Genomic DNA, 22,953 nt, shown 5'->3' on the forward strand with positions numbered 1-22,953 from the left:
GCTGTAGGCCCTGTAGCTCTGTCTGATGTCCGCTCACGCAAACACCACTGCACTCCAAACACATGAGCATGCACGCTCGCACCAGCGCGCACACACATTGCAATTAGAGTCATATGGTGTGAGCTTACTGCCTCCCACGATTCTAACCAATAAGGTCATTTTGGAGATGAAGAAAACAAGTACTTCCATTTCTGCAAGATGCCCGTTTCAAATGTACTCCACCACCCCGTCTTTTCCTTGAACCAGGCTGTAAATTTAAGGTTTTTTTTTTTGTGCTCATCTCTTTCCATCAGATAGGCTTTAGTTTCTGTAGTATCTTTGCATTCACATTTCCCATTTGTGCTAGAAATCAAAACTAAATCAGGTGAATGCATGTTATGTTCTTGATGAGGGGGGCGACCCACAGTAGATAGTTAACAGTAAATATCAGCAGAGCTTGATACTCTCTAAAAACAAAAGTATTCCTACTGTACTGTACATATCTGCGGTCCTCATTCTGCACAAACTTTACACATTCGGCCGCTGTTTGCCTACAAAGATGTTTGTTTTTCTTTGGCCACATAATTGAATACCATTAATGTAGCGAGCACTGCCTCATGGCAAAGAAATGGTTTGATCTTTGTTTAAAGTGTGTCAGCTTTTTAGCCCTATTAGTAGTTTGTTCTTCTTTGGGGTGTGAGCAAGGCACTAGGGAGACAGCACTTTAAAAGGTCACTAATGCACTCAGCCTGCTGAAGGGAAAAAAGGCATGTTGGATGTTTGTTTGTTCTTTTTTATCTCTCTTTACAGTGCGTTCTCTGGAGATGTGGTGCTACAACATGTAAGGATGCCATGTTGTTTTCACTGTGAGGGAGGAGGAGGAGGAAGAGGAGATGGAGAAAGTGAGAAACATTTACTGCATTGCATCCTGTCTGTCTCTCCCTACAGAATGTCGGGGCCGGCGCAGGCCATGGTCAGACATTTAGGAAGGAAAAAAAATAAAAAAAATACAAGGAGAGCAGAGACAGCAGATGTGGCGAGTTGGAGTTGGAGAAAAGAGGGAGGAGGGTCAGAGGTGTCTGAAGTTCTGCGAGTTGACTTTCATTCTGTTGCCAGGAATATGTTGTTCCAGTTTTAAACAAGTGTATACAAGGCAGCGGAGCGGCAAGGTGGGGTCACGGTGTTACAGTCCGAGGGTGGGCCTGCAGATAAGAGCCCAGGCGGCTCAGCTCGGTCCGCTCCCCCGGCGCAGGGAGTGACTGCAGAGTACACCTGGCGTGGCAGCTTCAGACCATCCAGGGACAAACTGGGAACGGCTTCCTCCTCGGCCGTAACCCAATCTGACAGAGGGAATCATGCGCAGTGGTTGGAGCGAACACAGCGAGGTTGACAGTGTTAATGTGTGACTGCGCTATGTGTAGGTTTATGAATGCGCGTGCTATGTGTGTGTTTGTGTGTGCGTATAGCAGAGGCTCCTGGGTGGCAGGAGGAGGCCGGTCTACTAACAGCTGTCTGCTTTCCTAACCTTTGTGTTTGTCATACCAGGTTAAAGGTAGGGCACGCTAAGGAGAAAAGAAAGTAGGTGAAAAAAAAAAAGAAAAGGTGAGAGTAAAAGGTCAGGCTTGAACATGGAAAGAAAATCATTGTGTTACAGTGTGTGCAAGTCAGAATTGTAAAGGTTTCTACTGAGTGGATGGAAACCTTTTGTAAACCTGAACAAGCTGCTGCTGCTGCCCTGTAAACAGCTTCCACCCCGGGGTCCTGCAGGGAGGATGCCGGATAAAATGAAATACAGCCATCGAGATAAGATCGTTAATTAACAGCTTCAACAGCATAACAAACAAGAGATCAGGATTTAGGAGCCCCTCACTCCACTTTACATCACATTAACTGTGCTGTGTGTTACTGACACTTCCATTACCCATTAGAAACAGAAGACTTACAGTAGAGTGCATTAATATATACAGATACATGGAAACACAATGAAAAACAAACAGAACTTTAATCAAATTTCGTCAATCTGTGGCGGCTGTGTCTCTTTATATTATACAGTACATTCTCTATAGATTACTCCATAATGGGCAGTAAATTGACGATGTTGGACCCTCATGAATCCTCGTTATCTGGTGTCATCGCTGACAGCTGTTAAATCACACAAAGGTCATTTTCATGGTGATAAAATGTGACATACTGCCGTGTATGATTTTTTGGCAAAAAAAGTGGCGTAAAACGCTGCAGATGCTCTCACCAGAAGGTTTTAGGGACGTTTAAACTTCATTACCCCGTGAGAAGCGCCGGCATGGGCTCAGCTTTTCATGTGTCGGGCAAATGTGTGTGACACAGCCAGTGTGGAAGTTGCCACAGCTACTTCTTTGTGAGTGTCAAATTCTCTGCCAGGTTCACTCACTAAAAAAAAGAAAAAACACGCACACACAACTAAAAAAATAGACAGAGAGAATAGTTGTTGAGAAAACTATTTAGGTAGTAGGTTTTTATAGATTAAGCTTCTATCCTCCTTCAATACATGAAATGATAAGGAATGTTATGAATGAAATTCCTCTAATTCTTTCTTAGCGCCGCTAACCTGAATTGTTTTGAAGCTGTAAAATGTTTTTTTTTAACACTTCACACACTCCACAGCTTTGATTTCTGTTTGCTCCAGTCACTGCTTAGACACTCTCTCCCTACACGACTGATTTCACCAATTTGACTCACAGATTTTGTATAATTGATTTTTTTTTGTCTGTGTGTTGCAAAAACATTGTTTCCCTTTCATGCTTCAGACTAAGAAACAAGCTGAGACAAACTTTTCCACACGTTGTTTTTGTCAGTAGATAAAGATATACTAGGAATCAATTTCCTCTTTGCGCCTTGTTTCACCGTCCGGCTTTGCGAAAGCCTTTTGACAGCTGTGAGTCTATTTGTGTTAAAGAGCAGCCACTTTGAAGTGAAGCAGGAAATTTCAAACCAAAATGTGACCTGGTGTCAAACACGGAAACGCAGCTGGTACGTGCCTGTGTTGTTTCGGCGACGGTCCTGTTGTTTTGGCGATAATGTCTTTTTGAAATTACAGTGAAAATGGTTTACAGATGTTAGTGCCATTAAAAGCGAGGCTCAGACATTCTCATTTAGCCAAGCGTGCATGTAATTAGCTTGTTATACACTAGAGGGAAATGGGATAAAATGATACGGAGGGGAGTCACTGCCTCTTAAGAGCAGAGTAGTGCGGCCCAGCGAAGCAGCCAGTGTCAGATCCCATTCCTGCCAGGTCTGAGGGACGTCCACTTCTTGACACTTGTCCAATCCGAGCTATCTCAAGCTCTTTCCTGCAGCCTCACGCCGGCTAATCTCTCCTGACACCTCACACAGCCCCGACAGGGAATCACTCCATGCTGAAAACAATCCAGCCCTCCTCCCCCAAACCGGTGCCAGCCCCCCCTCTGCTTCTGTCTGTCTGTCTTCCTTCTATTTCTCTTTACCCACTCCCTCCCCATCCGTCTCTTCCCCATTACTTCTCTCCGTGGCCTACTCTTTCTCTCGTGTCTCCATCTGTCTTTGTCAGGCCATATTCTGCTCCTCTTCTATCTCGCTCAGTCTCTCCTCCCCCTGTCTCTTCTCCTCCGTCCTCGCTTCCTCGCCGGGTATATCACGCCTCTGTTGATGAGGATCTGTGAAAAGACGCCACGATTGCCGATTTGAGGAATAGCCTGCATTTCCTTAAGGACTCATCGGCATTCTGAAAGTGCGTTTTGCTCCACGGGGGGATGTTGTTGGAGGGTCTTTATCTCTGAGCGCACCTTTACAGATGGAGGGAAGCTCCACAGGATCGCTTTAAGATGGGACGCAGGGAGCATAAACACAGAAATCTCCCCCTCGACGCCCATCACCCCAAATATATTTAACTTTTTTAGAGAGAAAAGAGAGATGAGGGACTTGCTCATAGGATGTTTCTTTTCTTTTTTTAGTGTTTGCGCTGACAGGCCATTGTTAAAATTCATACTTTAACCAGAGCAGGAAACACACATTTCAACTCGTGTTGTTTACACTGTAGTTAGTATAGTCTCACACAGTGAATGAGGTCATTTACAAATCATTTTCCCCTAATTAGTGTGTTTTGGATACAAGAATTCTCATGAGACAAGTCACTCAAAAAATCCCATTTATTATTTAAATGTATTCAACAATTCCAAAAGATAAGATAGACAAACATGTCATAGATTTCATTTACAAGCTGTTTGTTCTTCTCATCATATCTATAGAGGCTCCACCACCCTACAGAGCACAATCTCATTGGCTGCTGAGTAGAATATCTGTCATTGGCTGTAGCACAGAATAACTCTGGAAAAGAACAATGTAGCTATGGCACGGCACATGCTAAAATGCAGACACTCACTGGTACGCACAGACACATACATACATACAGTACATACACACATACATCCTCACACGTGCAAACACACACACACAGACAAACGCACACGCACATACACGCACACACAAACGTGCAGTCATAAGAGGCCAAGTCACTCACCCAATCAGTTTCATTCTCAAGCAAGCTGTCAGGCCGCCATGTTGAGTAAATATTACCATAATGCCTGTGTGTCAGTGAATATGCAGCTAATGAATGGAATGACATCCAAGTGAAGCTCAGAGACACTGAAACATAAAAACTGCCCACTCACTGTGTTCGAAACGCCCCCCCTCCACCTCTGCCCTACCCACCCACCCCACCACCACCACCACCATGTTGCTCTTTGTCTCTGGATCTTTGCGGCAACTACAACCCCTCAAACCTTCCCACCCAAACCACTTCAGAAGGCTTTTTTTTTTTGTTGTCTGCAAAAGACGAAGGCTCGGAGGTCACAGCGCAGCAGGGGAGGAGAAGAGAATGGGCGCTCTTCAACTTGCTTACCTCAGAAATCTGATCTCAGTTGTTGTTGTTTTGTTTTTTTTCTGCTTTTCTTCGTCACGTGGCCGGTCGTGCCGAGTCTACAGTGTCTACATAAAACTAGAACATCGAGGAGACGATTTGAACTTCTACTTTTTAATCTGAACAGCAGCAGGACATTTTGTGGATGATGTGAAAAGAGTGAGGTGGTTCGTGGGGGAAAAGGTATTCTCTATATGAGATGCTTTCTTTTTCAGATACATTGGAAGATACAGTGCAGAATATATTGTTATTCTCCACATGAACAATATATATAATTACCTTGCTGTATACCCAGTGATGGAGAGAAACACCCACTGCCATCAAATACTGACAGTCTTGATTTAAAGATTTCTTTTCCAGCTGTTAGATCTCTGAGCTGCATCACAAATAACATCTCACAAATCCTCTCTCTCTCAGTCAAACAAGATATCTTCACACTGGACAAATATATTCTTCATCTTTTTTTCTTTTTTTAAAATCTCATCTGTGTAGAATATTATGCGTGTCTACAAAATAAAAAACACAATCTAAGGAAAATTGCACGGAACAACACTACAAGTTTGAGTCAATCGAGTCCACTGACAGCACAGCTGACCGTTGCCACTGGAGAGAAGAGGTGAGATCATCCACTTTTTTGCAGGGTTTTTCGTTTTAGTCGTTGATATTTCTGTGCAATGGTGCAGGGCTGAAGAGGAGAGACACTGAAATCAAGGGGCTTCTGACACGTCGGCGTAATGTTGAGGAGCTTTCGGCAAGAAAAAAACCCCCAGCCCACTTCCTCCCCACGCCCGGCCCCTCTCAGTGCATACTCAAGGAGCTTTGCACCCAGGCTCGACTACAGAGCCTGGGTGTCTTGGCTGATGGATGCGAAGCAGAGGTGTCCATGATGATGGAGAGAATTAGGAAAACTAGAAAGCATTCCGGCTTTGAACACACACACCCCCTCCCTCCCGGTCGTACAACTCTCTTTCGCTCCCTCAATCTCTTCCTGTCTGACCTTCTCTGTGTCTGTGTGTGCTCTCAGTCTGCGTAGAGGATGAAACCAGAGAAGGTGCTGTACTTGTTGTTGTTCCCTCCGTGGGCTTTGCCTCCGTCCAGTTTGATGTAGACCTCGTCGCCCGCGTCCAGATGGAGGATGACGCTGTTGGAGGCGTAGTCGTAGTTCTGGTCAGCGTCTTGGGCGATGGCGCTGGCACGGACCTGGAAGAAAAGGGACAGAGAGGACATGTAGGAGACGGGGTCTGCATGTTAGCTGTGCTGTCTGTACATACAGTACTGTATCAGCACATGAGCTTAGAAAATACATCCAAAAGTTTGTCAGATATTACATTTTACAAGTTATTGTAAATCTGAATTAAAACTTAAGAGCTCTCACTTACAAGGCTGCACAGTCCTCTACATGAATTATATTGATAATACAAAAAGATTGGCACATAATTATGAGATATAAGCGCTTTTAATTGTTTATATATTCTGTGTAAAGAAAGTGTATGACTTTCTATTTCAGAGGATTCAGTGTTACAATGTTAAAAAGGCATTCAGAAATGTCCTTGATCTGTGTCTAGATCCAGGTCTGCACCAAAGACGAGGCACATATTCCCTTCTCCATGGCCACAGTTCTTTTTCTCTTTTTACTGGCGTCTGTTCACAGGTTTCTGATATATTCTACCAATAAACTAGCAAACAAAAAATTCAGAGTGAAATCATTAAGGGAAAAAAACTCCCCAAAGCTTCATCACCTCCTGGCAGAAGTAATGAAGAGGAAACCAAAGAGCACTTAACAAAACGTGTCACTAGTCTGAAAGAAATCACTTTCTCCTGCTGTACCACAAGAGATTTTTTATGTTGCACAGACGGAGAATGTATCATTTAGGGAATACCCAAAATAAAAACTCAGTTTTTCATTTTGAAGTGAAATAAATTACTGGACACACCAATGGCACAAATAGTTCTTCATATTGATATTAAACCTACAAGAGCAACCGGAGGGGTCAGTCAAACCTTTAGGCCCCTCTGTCAAGCAGATTTATGGTTTCAATCTCGCCAGTGGTCTTAGAAGACCTAACATTCAACCTTGGAACTAAAGGTCCACAGAAAGAAAAAGTTTCCGAAACTTATCAGCAGAGAGCGGCTTTTGTTGTGGAGGAAATTACTGAGAAATACATCAAGAAAAGGCATGAAGGACGAGCGCCGGATCTGAGCAGAAATATTTGATAATGCATAGCAATGAGAATGACGTAAACCACCAGAGTGAGTTGTACAATAAAGAAGAGAAGGGAATGTTTACCTTCCTTTGTGTGTCTGTGCGTGTGTGCGTGCGTGTGTCTGTGTGGTTGGCCATTCTGGCTATAGAACATTTGGAACAGTTTCTAAATAACCTGTCCTGGCTAATTAAGACCTCCACCACAAACATGCTCTCTCTCTCTGGGGAGGAAAGTATAGCTGCAGTGCCAAATGGGCACTGAAACAATGGATGAGATGTTCCTCTGTGTGTGTGTGTGGGGGGGGGAGAGACAGAGACTAATACAGTGGTAGATTAAGAGTTCGGATGACTGCTATGTATGGGTGTTATAGCTGAAGCTGCATTTTTCCTCAGGCAGAGCTGTCTGTAACATCTTCTGTCTTTTCTTTTCCAAACTAAAGCGAGTAAAGAGTTGGAAGACACACAGTGAAGGTCACACTCTGGATGTTGACTTCATACAGTGTGTGTGCCTTGTCCGGCGAGCCAAGAGGCCCAATTAAATATGATCCTCCGTTACAGTCACGAACTTAAACCTTATTCTGAACAGTGCAGACTGCAAGTAGATCTGGACAGTGACACAGCATATTCTCTGGCGTTGGCTCTGAAAATCCAACGCATTGCATTTAAAATTTTGAGTATTTCAGCGATTTAGCACTAACTCCACTCCAACTCCTGTAACACTGTTGGGCTAAAGATGGACAGAGTAAGAAGGCTGCTTTTCCCTGCTGCTGAAAGTGGTTTCTTGTTAGGAGCAGGTGCTGATTGTCACTTGACAAGTGTCGGCCATCTTTGTTAGTTAGTTTTGTTGTGATGCCTGTCTGGCCCATCCCACATGGGATTGCAAGACATCATCACAAAACAGACCATGTGTCATCTGGTTTTACAGATATCAGCAGAAATAGATGCAAACAGTAAATTAAGGTTCAAAATAACTGTATGACCAATATTCTTCAAACAAAACATGTGAAAGGGATTCTTGATAAACAGCTTGTTTTCTTATCTCTCATGCTCTCTCAAGGCAACAAACCCATCTCATTGTTTCATATAAATAGTTAATCTTGGTGCATCACATGTCGTCTGAGCAGCAGTATAAGTATAAGGCAGATTGGAGGCTGCAGGGGGTTGCTATCAGAAAATGACAAGATGGGACAGGCTAGCTGCTTGGCATGCTAACTTAAGTAGAGAGGAGTTAATGTTGATATTGCTTCTATCACTGGAGACAGCTCCTGGTGAGCAAAGGAATGATGTCTGATGCTGAACTAATCTTTTTCTAAACTTATAACAGCTGTTGATGTTGGTTATGTCACAAATGCAGAACTTAATAAGTAGCCATTTTAATAAAACAAATATCCATATTGACACAACAGCAGTAGGCAAATCCACATATAATTCCTCCTTATCAAAACCTGGTGCCTACAGCATGTTACCCAGAATACAACTTAACCTCATATGGTACAGTCAGGTTTGGGTGTGTGACGTTAGCAGCAGCTAATGTAGCAGAGACGAGGGTGAAGCTTTTCTGTTTCAGACCCACACAGATCACAGACACAGTGTTCATTCTTTCTTTACATGTAGCAGCACTCTCTAAGACCAGTAAACAAACCTTGATGAGCCAAACTGCCCTAGTTTCCCATAAAAGCTTTTACTTTCTGCCCTTTTTTGCACCTAAAAGTTCAGATAATGCCTCAGTCAATTGATCTGAGCCCATCTCAGCTTGCGAAGACCATTAACCACACTGACACCAGAGAGGATACGAAACATTTATCTTAATTTGTCCAGTTAACTTAAAAATGACCATTAAAGTGTTATAGTTCCCAGTATTGCTTTAACTCAAATGTCAGCTCAATACGGATGCTAAGTATGGATGTTAAATTGAATGTTGGCATCGTTTCATTTCAAATATGTTGATTCACAGAGCCGCAGGAGCAAAAACTGTTGAGTCTGCATTGTATCTCAGTGCCATTAACCAGTCACTATAACAAGGAGATCTGGAACATTGGTAACTACTTATATTGAGTAAAATTGAGCGAGAAGATCATTATTTTCTCTTGAGAAGAAAAAAGAAAGCACTGTGCATCCTTTTAAAGTAACCACTAGTTAAATAAGCCAATTAGTCACTTAGTCCAGTCTGTAAGGTTGAATCAAAATCAATAGTTTATGTGCCTTTCAGGTGTTTTCTTGTGGCTCATTAAAGGGTCTCAAAAGTCCATTCTGGCCCCTGTATGCCTCACATCGGCGTTTGTCCACGTAGCTTAAAAATGGAGGGGGTTTTCTAGCGGGTGTAGACAAGCTGGCCCAACAGGCGGCACAGAGAGGATGCCCAATAATTAGCTGGCGCCTTTTAAGGGCTACACACAACAGGCATATTGACAAATGTGAGCAGAGGCCAGTTACTGACGGAGTTCTCCTGCACGGAAAGGATCACCATTGCCAAAGCTAGCGGGGAGCCTGGAAGAGATTGTACTGACATTTAGTTTGGTGAAATAATAGAAGCCCCTCTATCATAATCAACATCTTGTTAACACTAGTACATTGTTTTCATTTATCTTTGTTGGTTAGTTATTACTCTACTTTGGCTCTTCTTATTCTCATGTTTACTCTCCACACTGGACCCAACTCCTTAGTGTTTACTACTGCATCTTCCCTTATAGAGTCTGTTGATGTAGTTAAGTAGCAGTAAGGCTGGTCTTTTCTTCTCTTTTCTTCAGTCACTGCTGCTAATGCCGAACCTGCATGCTCATCTTCAGTTGATTTTTTAACAACTTGCTGTTGAAAACATAAAACGTGTGCAGAGGATGTGCAGAGGCGTGAAAAGTGTTATGAAAATAGCAAATGTAAAGCTTTTGTGAAGTCTCCAGTAGTTTGAGTCAGTCTCACGAGAGAGAATGGAAATACTTATTTGTGCTCAGAAAATGATCATCTTAAAATACCACGCTATACACACTGTTACCGGTGTCGCTGGTCAAACTATAAAGTTTAAACGGTTCAAGCATTTAAAGTCTATAGAAACTACAGTAGGAACCCTGAAGAGAGTTATTCAAGTTTTCCTGGTGCTAGTCTCCCAATCAACACAATGACAGCATACAGTAGCTGCACTTGACGCTGGAGAGGATCATGAACTGAACACCGTCTTTTTTTTTTTTCACTGCACATTTAAATAGAAAGGTGCCATATTTGTGACATCTCAGATTGGACCTGGCTGAACCCGACTGTGTGTTATACAGCATGAGGGGGAACATGGCATTACACAACATCTCAGCAGAATAACACTTCATTATACATTACACAGCAATTTTGCAAATATTCACAGGGAATCATCATTGCAAGGGCTCCCACAGAGTTTCTGTCATTGGTCTTGGTAGCTATTTATCATATTTATGACCGTGATTGATGTATGACTGATTTTCCACGTACCAGGCGAGGACTGCAAAAAAATATTCCTCAAAAGTTTCACCATAATAAAAATGAATTTTAGTTACTGGCAGCTAACTGTTCTTTTTTTTTTCTTTTTCCTTAACCTCCAAATCATTATTATGCTTCTATGCAGAGGCTGAAATTCTGCTGGATTTCTTGTGAAGTCCTCTTGCAATCCATCAGACGCTCAGTCCTCTGAATGATTTTCAAACACAAAAGAAAGTGTTCTTTGTGTTGCCTTCAGCTCACAGCATTGAAATGTGGAGCAGCGAGGAGCAAGGCTGACACTGCTTCAGCTTTCTCAACTATGATTTTTTTTTTAATAAATAAATGAAAAACAACTCAGTTTTGTAATGGAAGGTGAAATGAATAAGAATATATTTTATACAGAGTGAGCCCGGATGCATTTAAAAGAACATCAAGCATGCGTACAGCACTTTAAGTCATATTTGTTGGGGGAGTTTGTGTGTTTGTGTGCAGCAACACTTCACTTCAGTCCTTGTGACCTTCCTGCGGCTCCATGAACAGCCAGACAAACTTCACCACACCCAGCCAGGCGCATGGTGCAGGTGTGGGGCTGCTAAGTCATAACGGAGAGAGCAAGACGAGGAAGAGGAAGAGGTTCCTCGAACTTTTCAACAACACGCCACCACAGACAGTAGCGGTCACGTTGGTGTAAAATGTGCAAGAGCTATACAGCTAATCTGGATAATGAAATTCTGAGGAGAGGGTTTAAGATGCAGGAGTAATATATCGAATATTGTACAATTTTTTTTTTTTTTTATTGTTTATCCAACTGATTAAATCTAGCACAGCTCATATCGATGTGCAAACAAAGCCTCCTGTTCTGATTCTGAGATGTCTGCGTCCAGTGCATATTAATATGATATGATGTGCCCCGAGTGCGCAGAGTCAACACCATCTTATTAGAGGGTTACCGCTTTTGTGTTGGTGGGCGGGGAGGGGAGGGGAGGGGAGGAGAGGGGAGGGGGCAGCGGGTGACGGTTGCGCGGGAGGATTTGTCAGTTGGGATTTTAATGAAACTTTATGAAAACATTTGCTTGGCAGGTGTTCACACTGAACCTGGAGACCTCTGGCAATGTCACAGATGTGTAATATAGCTTAAATGATCATCATTCACTCCTTAAGGAGCTAAATTTAAAGACTTCTTCAAGAGCATGAGTCATGCTTTTTTTTTTCTTTGAGAGGGGGGGGGGCTGGGGTGGGGTTCAAATAACATTTTTCTTTAGCAGAAACAGAGCGAGCAAAGCCCTAGTGAAAGTAAACTTCCCCCCAAATCCTTCTAGTTCTTTTCACAATGATATTTTTGTTTTGTTTTGTTTCTTTGCTCTAATGGTTTTAATCCCCTTCAGAGACTAGCTGCCGCAGTCTAGGCCTCCTTCGTTTGCTTTCAATGATAAGCATGCATGAATAAAACCTCTCACTATTTTTGAAATAATGATCAGGGAGCTGCTATTGGAGCTATTTTTCTTCTCTTCTCTCAGTTTTTTTTTTTTTTTGCTATGTCTCCACTGCACACAAAGCACTTGTTAGAAATATAAGCCAGAGGTTCAAATGCAGGATGGAGCAGCTGTGTAGTGAGAGATGAGCAGGACAAACAGCCAACCGGCAGCGCGTGACCTTGACACAGAATATGTAGAGGAACTTTGACAAGACAAACAAAGCATGAGGCTGTAAGCGCCAGCTCCCACGATGGTAAATGAGGTGTCAGGCAATGTTGTCTTCCTTGTGGCTGCTCGCGCGTGTTTGCATCCGTCATATCGTCAACGTGATGGCTTTGATTGAATAATATTCTGAGTGGAGACACAGAAAATTCAAGGCCGCGCCGGGGCTTAATAGATAATGCGTGCCTGGAAATGTGAAGTGTGCGCTCCTCCTCTTTAACTCGTGCGCTTTTTTTATCCGAGAATCTGAACGCCACAGTTGTCAATAATGATGGCACGAAGATTGAACGCTATCGCTTCTCGGTCATGTGGGATTTCTTTTTCATAATCAACAGTTTCATTTACAGTCTATTCAAAGGACGCTGTAGATCACTATCATTCAGCATCCGTGGTGTGTCGTGTCGTATGGTTGGCTGCAGAGCTTTTATTATAATAAACCATTAAAACACTGTTTATGAAAATCATGGCAGGTTTGAGGCTTTATGTGTTGTCTTGGCGCAGGAGGGGCCTGTAAAGTCTCTGTGGGACCACGAACTTACAAGAAGCTTTGTCACAGTGACAAGGACATGTCTGGTAGCTTCTCTGACAGGGATTTGTTGACTTGATGTTGAGCCTCCATTTCGACGAGTCTATTGGTCCTCTTTAAATCAAAGTGTACTGCTGTCTAATTATGTTTGAACATTCCAGCCGTGAACCGCATGCTTAATAGCAGCTTAGATGGCTTGCCACTGCTATTGAGCCTAATCCAGCATTTCACCGCACAACACATAACAAACACACACATACCCTGTGCCTTTTTTTTTTTTTGTAGTTTTTGAACACACACACACAGACAGTCAGACACGCACGAGGTGCAATTTTACTGAAATAATGAGAACAGGAAAACGCGATGGGTTGCAAGAGAGCGGCGGTGTCAGGAAACGTCAGGTCTCCTATGTGTTACAGGTTTATTTGTCGGAGGAACCAAAGTGAAAACATGATAAGAGGAATGAAATGGTAACAGAGAATTTGCCATCTGTCAGACGTAGACTAGAAAAAGGCTTCCTGAATTAATTTCACCAGCTGTTCTCTTTGTACCTGCTCAGCCTCCTTTAAAACAGAATGACTTTCCCCACACACAAAACCCCCTCAGTGTTTATGTTAGCATACTGTAACGCAAGAAGAAGGTGAGTCTGGTGTCAGACATTAGTTCGTTAGTTCGCTTCATTAGTTAAGCACACGCACCACTGATACTTGATTCAAACACTGCAGGCACCTTTTGAGGAGCCGGGGTAACGGTGTCTCGGCTCAGCAGCAGTGACAAAGAGCATCAGACTAAGACAGCGTCTCCTGAAAAGAGGTTTGACAGAAAGAAGCAGGAGAGGAGGCATCAACTCTGACCTGTGATCCAGTCAGTCTTTTCTTCCCTGTGTCTGACTCATCAGACCCAGTTAATTACTGAGGTACACAGCACTGTACGCCTCCAGCACCAACAACAAAACTACAATCACAGCTCAGAGACTCGTCTGAAAAGAGACTTTTACTACAAAATTTTCAACCTTTGTTCACACTAAGCCATTTTTCTGTTTTTTTTTCTTCCCAGTGTGCTTCCTAGTAACCCTGAGGCACTTAGATTTTCCTCTTTTCTTAAATAAAAAATCCTCCTCTAAAATGAGGCAAAGTGAGTTTCTGTACAAGTGTTGCATGAGAAGGTACGACTGTCAGCTCTGCATTTTTCATACAGTAACCCGTTCACCCTCTTCTGCTGGGGCGACTGTTGATGTCTTACCCACATTTGGGGCTTTAAAGGCGGGCGGCAGGTGTTAAACACATCCAGTTATGTAGCAGACTGTGAGTCATTTGAAGCCATTGACTCGCCGCGCCGCTGTGAAGAGGCAGAGGATAATTGCGGGTATCGCTGAAGACTGAATTTGGGGGACGGTTAAATGTCAAGGGCGTGGGGAGAGGCGGAGAGAGGGAGATGTTTGCATAAGAGGGCCAGGGGCACTTTCTATCTCCCATATGGCCCTCATTATAATGAAGAAGCCTTGTGAGTCAACATCCCTGAGTCAGCCTGCCACAGGAGACAACCCATAGACTATTTTAGACTGTATGTTTTTGGTCTCTCTGTACATGAGACATTATAGAAGTATTTCACAAGATACTTCATCTGAGATGCCAGCGCAGAGCAGTGTGCTCACGGTTGGCTCTCGTGGCTCTCTGCGTACTGTAGCTCTGAGAAAAAATGTTTTTAAAGAAAATTGAATTATTACAGACAAGTGGTGGGCAGTTTTCAAGCAAGTTTTGAAACTTCACCAATAAATGATAGATTTTCTTCCCTGTGCTTGCAGATGACAGCCCGATGTGATCTTGACATTTCCAATCTGTGTGATATTTCCTAACAACATGGGCCAATCTTCATTTAATAGCCCTCGCACCTAATTAGGCCAGCTCTAATGTTCCACTCGGCAGAGTGTCAAATCCAATGTCCAATTACACAGCAGATCAAGGCCAAAGGTCCGCCTCCACTACCTCTCAGGCTGATTATAGAAGAAGTGCCACGGTATACATCACACAGAAAGAAACGGGTCTGTCAGAAGAAGGAAAGAGACGCGCGCGCACACACATGCACACATACACATAAGGGGATCAATACTGCAGGCAAAGAGGCTGAGGGACTGAGGGAGGCTCTCTCAAACCCTGCCTGTCTATTTCAGACAGAGTCTCTCTGTTACACCAGGCAGACACACAGAGGCCTCTCAGTGCTGAAGTCAGACCACGATGAGGAATAGCAGGTCCGAACATTACCAGAATGTTAAAATCAATCAAGTCTTAAGTATTGCTGTATCTGTGTGTAGGTAGTTTGTAATGGTTGGCCATCTTTTTTTCTTAAATACTAAATAGTGCTAAAAACAAATCAGTTTTGTTTAAAAAAAAAGAAGAAAAAAAGTGATTAAAATCGCATCTGATCCTGGAGGATTAGCTGCTGAGCCCTCTCTTCCTGTTGTCCTCACCTTTGTGTGGAACATATGTCAATAATCAAACCAAACAGAACAGACCCTGGTCCAGATGGCTCGGCTCACATGTTTAATACTGGGATTGACAACACATGCTAAACACAATTCGTGGGTTTCACCTAGATACACAGCAACAGGATAAACAGACTTAATGTGCACGAGGGCTGAAATCCGCCCCTGCTGGAGGTGCCTTCATATAACCAGGGAGATGGACTGAGGCGAATGACTCGGCAGGGAAACGACACGCGACTGAGCTAAGTTGAGCAACACTTTAAAGAGATGGAGACGGGAAAAAAAAAGAATCACTATTCTCTGAAGCGAGGTGAGCTCCAAAAACAAAATCCAAGAACAGGATTGTACGCTGTAACCTCTTCTGTTATAGTGCAATGCATCACTTGAGAGCAATGAAGAATATTGATGGTGTTGTGTGTTAGCAAATCGATTCTGTGATACCGCAATCCGTATTCTCTTTTGCTGCTTTCTTTTTTCTCTTTTTCTTTTTTTTTTTCTAAAAGAAAAGAAAAAAAAGAATAAGTTTTCCTTTGAAGATGAAAACTTTAGAAAAGTGAGCTCCTGTAGACCCGGCACAGAGGAGAGATGGAGGGCAGTGCACAGTTGGGTTGGGTTATAGGGAGGGAGGGAGGGAAGGAGGGGTGGGCAAGCATGCGCGTAACCGTGTGTGTGTGTGTTTGTAAAAGCATGTGTGAATGAGTGTGTGTGTGTATGAGGAGGAGACTGCAGAGGTAATTGCTAGGGAAGAGCCATGTGCACGAAGGACGTTGAAGCTTATTAAAGGAGGAGACAGAGTGATTATTCACTATGGTCCTCTTGAGAGACTGACGCTGAAGTCATTGCTTTTAATTAACTCTGAAACGGTTTTGCGGATTAATAACAATATTAAGAAGGGAGCGGAGAGGAGAAGCGCAAACACATCCTGGATCTGGTTCAAGCTTTTTAATTACTATTAAATAGACTCAATAGCACAATAACTTTGTCTTTTCTGTCCTCCCCTTTCTCCTTTGTCCAATAAATTCGTCTTCATTGTCACTGCCGTGTCTCTCAGGATGCGTCCACGACAGGTTATAGCAAAGCTCCAATTTAATGTGGGGAGGAAGGAGTTTAGGATTGGTTGGGATATCTGGCACGCAAGCAAAAGAGCAGGCGATGAGGAAGCCAGAAGAGTGTGTGTGTGCGGAGAGAGGAACTTGGAAAGCGGATAAAGTGTGCTGTGCTGAAAATAGATTCCTTATTTGTTTGTTTACCAGGAAACTAACTTTTTTTTTTTCTCTCTTTTTTTGCTAGAAAAAGTGTCAAAGTTCTGGGGACAGTGCTGCGATTGTTGTGTTTGCACTCTGCCAAGAGAAAAGAGGAAGTGCATGGGGGGTGTTTTTGGTGGTGGAGGGAAAATAAAAGAGAAGAAATAAAGTAACCCGTGGATGTTGATGTTGAACAGAGTTTCTAAGAACCCCTGGAGTGGGAGGAGCACGCCGGAGTGAAACAGCACTGCAGGGCGTGGAAACCCGCTGCTTCGCTAAAGCCAAAAGATGATAAAATACTGGTATTGTCTGCAATTCCCCGGCCTCTCCTGTCCCAACCCACAGTCTAGCTTTTTGCAGCCTTAATGAGCTGAGGAAAGCACCAGTGTGACTGTAGAAGCTTCAGCCTGACTCTCAGCACTTCATCAATGATGTAGCATAAGTTGGCCCAACATTTATAACCATTCACAGTCATTTACACAGACTGAGACTCTGGGGCCTTCTCCATCAGCCAACACAGCCCAATAAACACAAAAGGGGGAGTGCACATTTATGCGTAAGCTGTGACACAGGACGGAGGAGGATGGAGACAGAGAAGCAGCTACCACTTAATAAACATTACGCAGGTCTCTGGAGATGCACACTGTGCGTCTAACTTAAGTACCTTCATACCCTCCTCTTGGGAGCACAATGAAGCGGGAACAGAAGGCGTTTTATAGGAACATATGTTCTTCTACCCCTATTATATATCAATGCTTTTACACCCACCCATAAACATTACTGTTGAGTGAGACATATAGAACGCAGTCGCTGTAACTCAGTTTTTTTTTTCTTGCTGGGTGTGAACCTGGCAGGGGTAAAAGCGTTAACCTCCAATGGCCTCGGTGAGGCGATGCCAACTGTTGTTCCAGCTCCTCTCAACACTTGGGATTTAAGAACTCAACTAAATTTTAGCTTGACCTGATTTGGCAAAAACAATAAAAGTAAAAGAATAAATTAAATTGTTTTGGGTTTTATTAGCCATACATAAGATGTGACAGAGGTGATAGAGGTGACAGAGGCTGCAGGGCCGAGGTATTTCTGGTTCATCGTGCTGTGTTTCCGACTACACAGTGCAACGCCACATGCGCATAAACAACACTTCCTGTGACCTGTAAACTCATCTAACATTCAGTCAGAAAAAAAAATCTGTCACCAGCAGCAGCAGCAGCAGCTTTTCTCATCACAATGCTGTGTATCCATGTGCACAATTGACTTTGATTACAAAGCTGATGGAGGCAGGACATGAAGCCGGCTGAGCCTGTGGAGCAGTTGTACAGTAAAGAGGCATAACAGTAACAGTGTGTGAAATGTCACCTCCTAAGTTGAGGATTTCTTCTAATATAATGAACTTGAACAAATTAAGCAGAAAGAATTTAAATTTTGCACAGGATTCAAAATGAAACCTGTTTTGTTCTGGGGTGTAAACCTTTTCTTTTTTTTAAGAAAAACATGACAGGGTGCTACTTTTCTTTAGTTTTCTTTATATTTTTTTGCATTTTTATTTGTGGTGTTTGTCAAAGACACAGCTGCAGCCCCAGTAAACACAGAAAAACAGTGACTGAAATAACTGTTGTGCAACATCCATCATTTTACGGGCAGAGCAGCAGAACGCGTCTCGGAGCCACTTTGAAGGGAGGAGATGTGACGGCTGATCGGAAAAGCTGCAAACTACACTGGCACACATTACCGACCTGAGAAGACCCTCGGGGGCGCAAAATAAGATTAGCGCCCCATTAAAATGATGCATCAAAGAAGCCGTGAATAGATCACGTAGACGTCCTAATGCATTTAACACGACGGGGAAAGACAGATGGATGCAGCCGCGGACAGATAACATTAGCCGGTGGGTTTGAACAGACAGATACGGTCCAAATATTGTGAGCGAATTCCTGCCAACACCAACCCCCCTCCCTCTCTCTCTCCCTGATTACACACATTGCGCCGAGCACAAAAACACACACCTAAAAGTTAAATGTGTCATTTGTATCAGAAACAGAAGGCAGTATAGTTGTAGCTTAATAATTAATAATATTTTAATTAATTACTATAAAAAAAGTCGAAATGCGTTCCTCACACATATCTAACCAAACAGCAGTAAATGTCAGCCAACTGCTTTATTACTTCCAACTCCTGCAGTTTCATTGTCATCATTACTCCAGACTCTCAGCACTTGAAATTCCCACACTCGGACACGAGCTGCCAGTAAATTCCACAAGAAATTATTTCCCACTTCAAAGCAAAAAGAAAAACGAAACGACGCAGCGTCTGATTGTTTCCCATATTTAACAGCGCAAAGACAAAAAAAACAAAAAGAAAAGAAAAGAAAAAAAGACCGGCGCGCCGCTACCCGCCCACACTGGCACTGTGACCGTCCTTTTGGACCGCGGGAAGCGGCAATGTCAGGACGCATCAAGCGAGGAGAGGGACGCGGTTGCAACTAGTCAACACATCTTTATCTCCAGGCGCGCCGGTGCCACAGCTGTGCGCTCTGGGCTTTCAGAGGCGCATGGCAGATGCGCACGCTGGCCGCACAAAGTCACTTTTTATTCACTGGCTTTATGAAAAAATCTGCCTCCTGCTAAGAATGATTTTTCTTTCTTTCTTTTTTTTTTCTTAAGAGAGAGCCATAGAGGAAATACCGAAGGAAGGAGAAGAGGAGAGTAAGCATCAGGGGAGTCAGGCATGCTCAAACACAGGGGGGAGAGGAAACTCAGAAAAAGTTTTGAAGCACCAACCTGGCCGTTCTTGCAGAGGTCTGCCCACATGCTGGTGCCATCCCCTCCTCTCATCAGCACATGGTAGATGAAGAAGTAAGTGCCCGGTATGCTGCAGATAAACTTGCCCGAAATGCCATCGTAGTTGTTGCCCAGGTTGGTGACCACGTCATCAAACTTGAGGACCTCGTAGCCTTCGTGGGGGTTCTTAAGCCCTGCATAGAAGGCCACCCGAGGCACCGTGCTGTAGGTGGCCGTGCTGATAGCTCCATTTCCGCCCAGACCCAAAATCCCAGTCCTTCCTTGATCCCCTCTGTCGCCGGGAGGCCCAGCTGGTCCCGGTGGCCCCGGCGGCCCCGGTTCTCCCGGAGGTCCGGGCGGTCCCGGCTTGCCCGGCCTGCCAGGCTTCCCCTGTGGGCCTTGCAGCAAGGTGGAAGGTGGAAGCACGTTGCTGTGGTCGCTCAACGCCTCCGCCTCCGCCTGGAGACCTGTGGAGCTGGTGCTGCTGGCCGGAGTGCCCTTGTTCAAGTAGGGGTCGCACACCATACGACAGGTGCCCAACATCTCATAGTGGCCGGCGTCTGTACCCACAGAGCTGACGAGCACCGGGATGAGGACCACCAGCACCAGGACCAGCATAACCCCTACGGCAGCCGCCACCAGGGTCTTCCTCCCGATGCTGAGTCGGGGAAGGGGCTGCGCTGCCAGCGTGGGTCTCCCGGGGGCGGAAATGGTGACTGTTTGGTGTGGGGAGCCTGTCACCGACGAAAGGGACCCGGAGATCCCGAGAAGAGTTGCGAGAGGAACGGCGAGTGTGTGAGGGTGAGACAGAGACCCACATACACTTGATCCACCTCGCTGCTCTGCTCAGTCACACTAAAGTAAGGCAACCAGTCACTCACACATAACAGAAAGACTTAAGGAAGCCCAGGCACACAGAGGAAGACATTCAGCGCATACTTACAAACACAATCTGACTTGTGAGAAGAAGCAAGAAGGATGCAGAGCCCAGAGGAATGAAGTGAGAGACAGAGGGAGCGAGACACACAGGGAGAGAGAGGTAGAGAGAGAGAGAGGGAGGGAGAGAGAGAGAGAGAAAACGATGAGAGTGGGTGAGTGTGAGAGATACAGAGCAGCCACTGGATCTGTGTGTTTGTGTATGTGTGTGTGTGTGTATGTGTGTATGTGTGGTGAGTTTGTGGTGCCGGATTCTCAGGCTTGGCTTTTTATACGGCAGTAGCAGTGGAGCCCCCTCCTTCCCCTCAGCTCCCCCCCATCGAGTGAGAGGTTGGTGTGGTTACGTCCCCCTTTCTCTCTCTCTCTCTCTCTCCCTCTCTTTCTCTCTTTCTCTCCAGCTCACTCAGAGAGGAAGAACTCTCATCATCACATTGCATTTCGTTTGTACCACTCTCCTGGTCCACAACCAACATAACCGCAACTAACCTTCCTGACCACCTTGCGCCCCTTCTCTCATCCCCCTCTCCTTACCTCCCTCCCTCTTCCCACCCCACTTTTGAAGCCATTTCTCACTCCCTTGCTTGCTTTCTCCTCTCTCATCAGCATCCAGCCTCTAAAAATAAAGATGGAGCTGTGGAAAGACAGTCTCTCTCTTTTTTTTTTCTTTTTCTTTTTTTCTTGGAGGTAGGTTCTAAAGATTCATGCATATATGTGCACAGACAAGACAACACTTAAATCAGCCATGCCAGGAAAATCTAGCAGCTTCTCTGAAAAAAAAGGTGCTAATTACAAAAGTTAAAGCCAAGAAATGAACTCATAAACCATTAAATGCAACAACACATGTAGAGGAACTTCTGGCCACACATCACACGGGGCCACTTAAGGGTAAAAGCAGATCTATCCCTCCGTTAGAGGCCGCTGACATTGACCCTGTTATTTTATTCCCTCCGTCTGCCTCGCCTCCCCGGTGTCAATAACAGTTTCTCCACCTGAACGCGCTGACACCATTTCTTATTGGTGTCTGTTTTTAGGTATTGATTTCATGGTTTTTATCAAATTAAGGGTCCTGGTTGGGAGGGGAAAAAAAATCTATATGCAGCAGTGATGTCATTTGTTTGACATTTTCATCCCTTAGAGTGATAAATGGTGAAAGAAGAAAAACAAATGATAAAGTGTGTACATGGCAAACAAACACAGTCATCACATGAAATGCGCAGGATGTTTGCAAAGAGGTCGGTTTTCGACAGAACGCAAAGTGGACAAATGTGTCAAGACAGATGGAAGAATATGGCACATTCATGTCAATACTGAGTTGCCAGTTGTTGTTTTTTTTTGGGGGTGGAAAAAAAAAACACGTCGTCCATGTCAGCCTCACAGGAGGTAATGGTATCTCTGGCTTTGAATCACAAAACCGGAGCCAGTACAGCTGGGAGCTGAAACCAGCACACAATCCAATGATGTGGGCTTCAAGGTCACAGATTCAGTGCTGTTTTTTTTATGGCAGATTTGAAATTCATTGCAATATGTATAGAAACGTACATATAGGCGCGGCTGCTTCAGTGTCATTAATTCAGTGTCGGTTCTCTTCAACTTTTTCCGTGACGGCTTGAACATAATTTCAGATAAGTCTGCAGGTTTTGAGTCCACCGGGTGTTTTCACTGATTAATTCCACCTCTCTGTTTAAACTCGTGTTAATAAGTGATATCAGCTGCTGTCGTCATTGGCTGGAATGGGAAATCTGCAAGCTCCTGGCTCTCCTCATCTCATGGTTGCCTGTTTCTGGCTTAGATAGGACTGTCTGTGCCTGAGCTGGACCGAGCTCTCGTGAAGGATTGAGATGGATCAATGAGCAGGATGCCTGACTATTCGTCACCACCGCACTTGACATATCACCAGTTATTTTTTTGCTGGATCTCTGTCTCTTCATCATCATTAAACTTCAGTTGCAAACTTATGGCATCACCAGTTGGTTGTCTAATTTATCACTGAGCTGAGTTTGTGAGACTTACCCAAATAACAGGCACACCAGGTGTTCCTGCAATGCATATTTGCCTGTTTTGTATTATTCCTCATAACAGACATGGAGTTTGCCTATATGAGGAAGCACACAAGCCCTAAATTGGTTTTGGGGTTTGTTTAGGGGGCCATTGTTTGTTCTTCACACCTGCTGCCTGTAACTGCCAGTCAGATCAGTGTGCCCCAAATCTCTAAATCTCTGAACCACAGAGATCAATGCACACCAGAGAGGACAAACACAGAGCGATAGCAATGAAAGAGAGATGAGAAAGATGGGAAGACAAGCATTAGAGAGGCAGAAGGGGAGCAAGAGGTACGGCATGGAGAGGGAGTTAACTGCTGTGACAGATGAGCTTTGTATCAGTGGAGCTGGTTTGTTTTGCTTGATCTGTCAGATCATACAGGGAGATAATCCATGAGTATCATTGATGCTGTGGTGAAACACATTTTAATGGAAGTGACAGCATGTTTTCAAACTTAAGTAGCTGCATGGGGTAGAAGTGGCATCTAAAGATCTGAGCTGTTCTTTTTTTGTGTGTGTGGTGTGTTACAGATGTTAGATTTTTGAAAAGTTGAACTTCTTCTCTTCTTCTCAAAGAGTAGGGGTTTAAGTTTTGGTTTCATGTTCATGTTGAAGTCGCAAGTTTGAAAATAGCCATGTGGTAGCCTCTGTGACGTCACCCAATGGTTTCTGTAGAGTGACTGTGAAGCTTAGAGTGAG

The 22,953-nt window shown here is 44.1% G+C and overlaps 1 protein-coding gene and 1 long non-coding RNA gene across 2 annotated transcripts in view; one reads left to right on the forward strand and one right to left on the reverse strand.

The window, feature by feature from the left end:
- Positions 1-22,953, forward strand: part of LOC146982750 (uncharacterized) — a 100,395-nt gene that overhangs the window by 66,520 nt on the left and 10,922 nt on the right. The window lies entirely within an intron of this gene.
- Positions 4,911-20,484, reverse strand: c1ql1l2 (complement component 1, q subcomponent-like 1-like 2). The gene is made up of 2 exons (XM_085783890.1): positions 19,280-20,484; positions 4,911-6,109 (listed from the first exon to the last, which is right to left on the reverse strand). The coding sequence occupies exons 1-2, from the start codon at positions 19,895-19,897 to the stop codon at positions 5,930-5,932; spliced, it is 798 nt and encodes a 265-aa protein (XP_085640016.1). The 5' UTR covers positions 19,898-20,484; the 3' UTR covers positions 4,911-5,929.

This window comes from Trachurus japonicus, chromosome 8 (genome assembly GCF_045865225.1).
Source record: "Trachurus japonicus isolate A0001 chromosome 8, Traja_1.0".
In the NCBI taxonomy this organism is placed as follows: domain Eukaryota; kingdom Metazoa; phylum Chordata; class Actinopteri; order Carangiformes; family Carangidae; genus Trachurus; species Trachurus japonicus.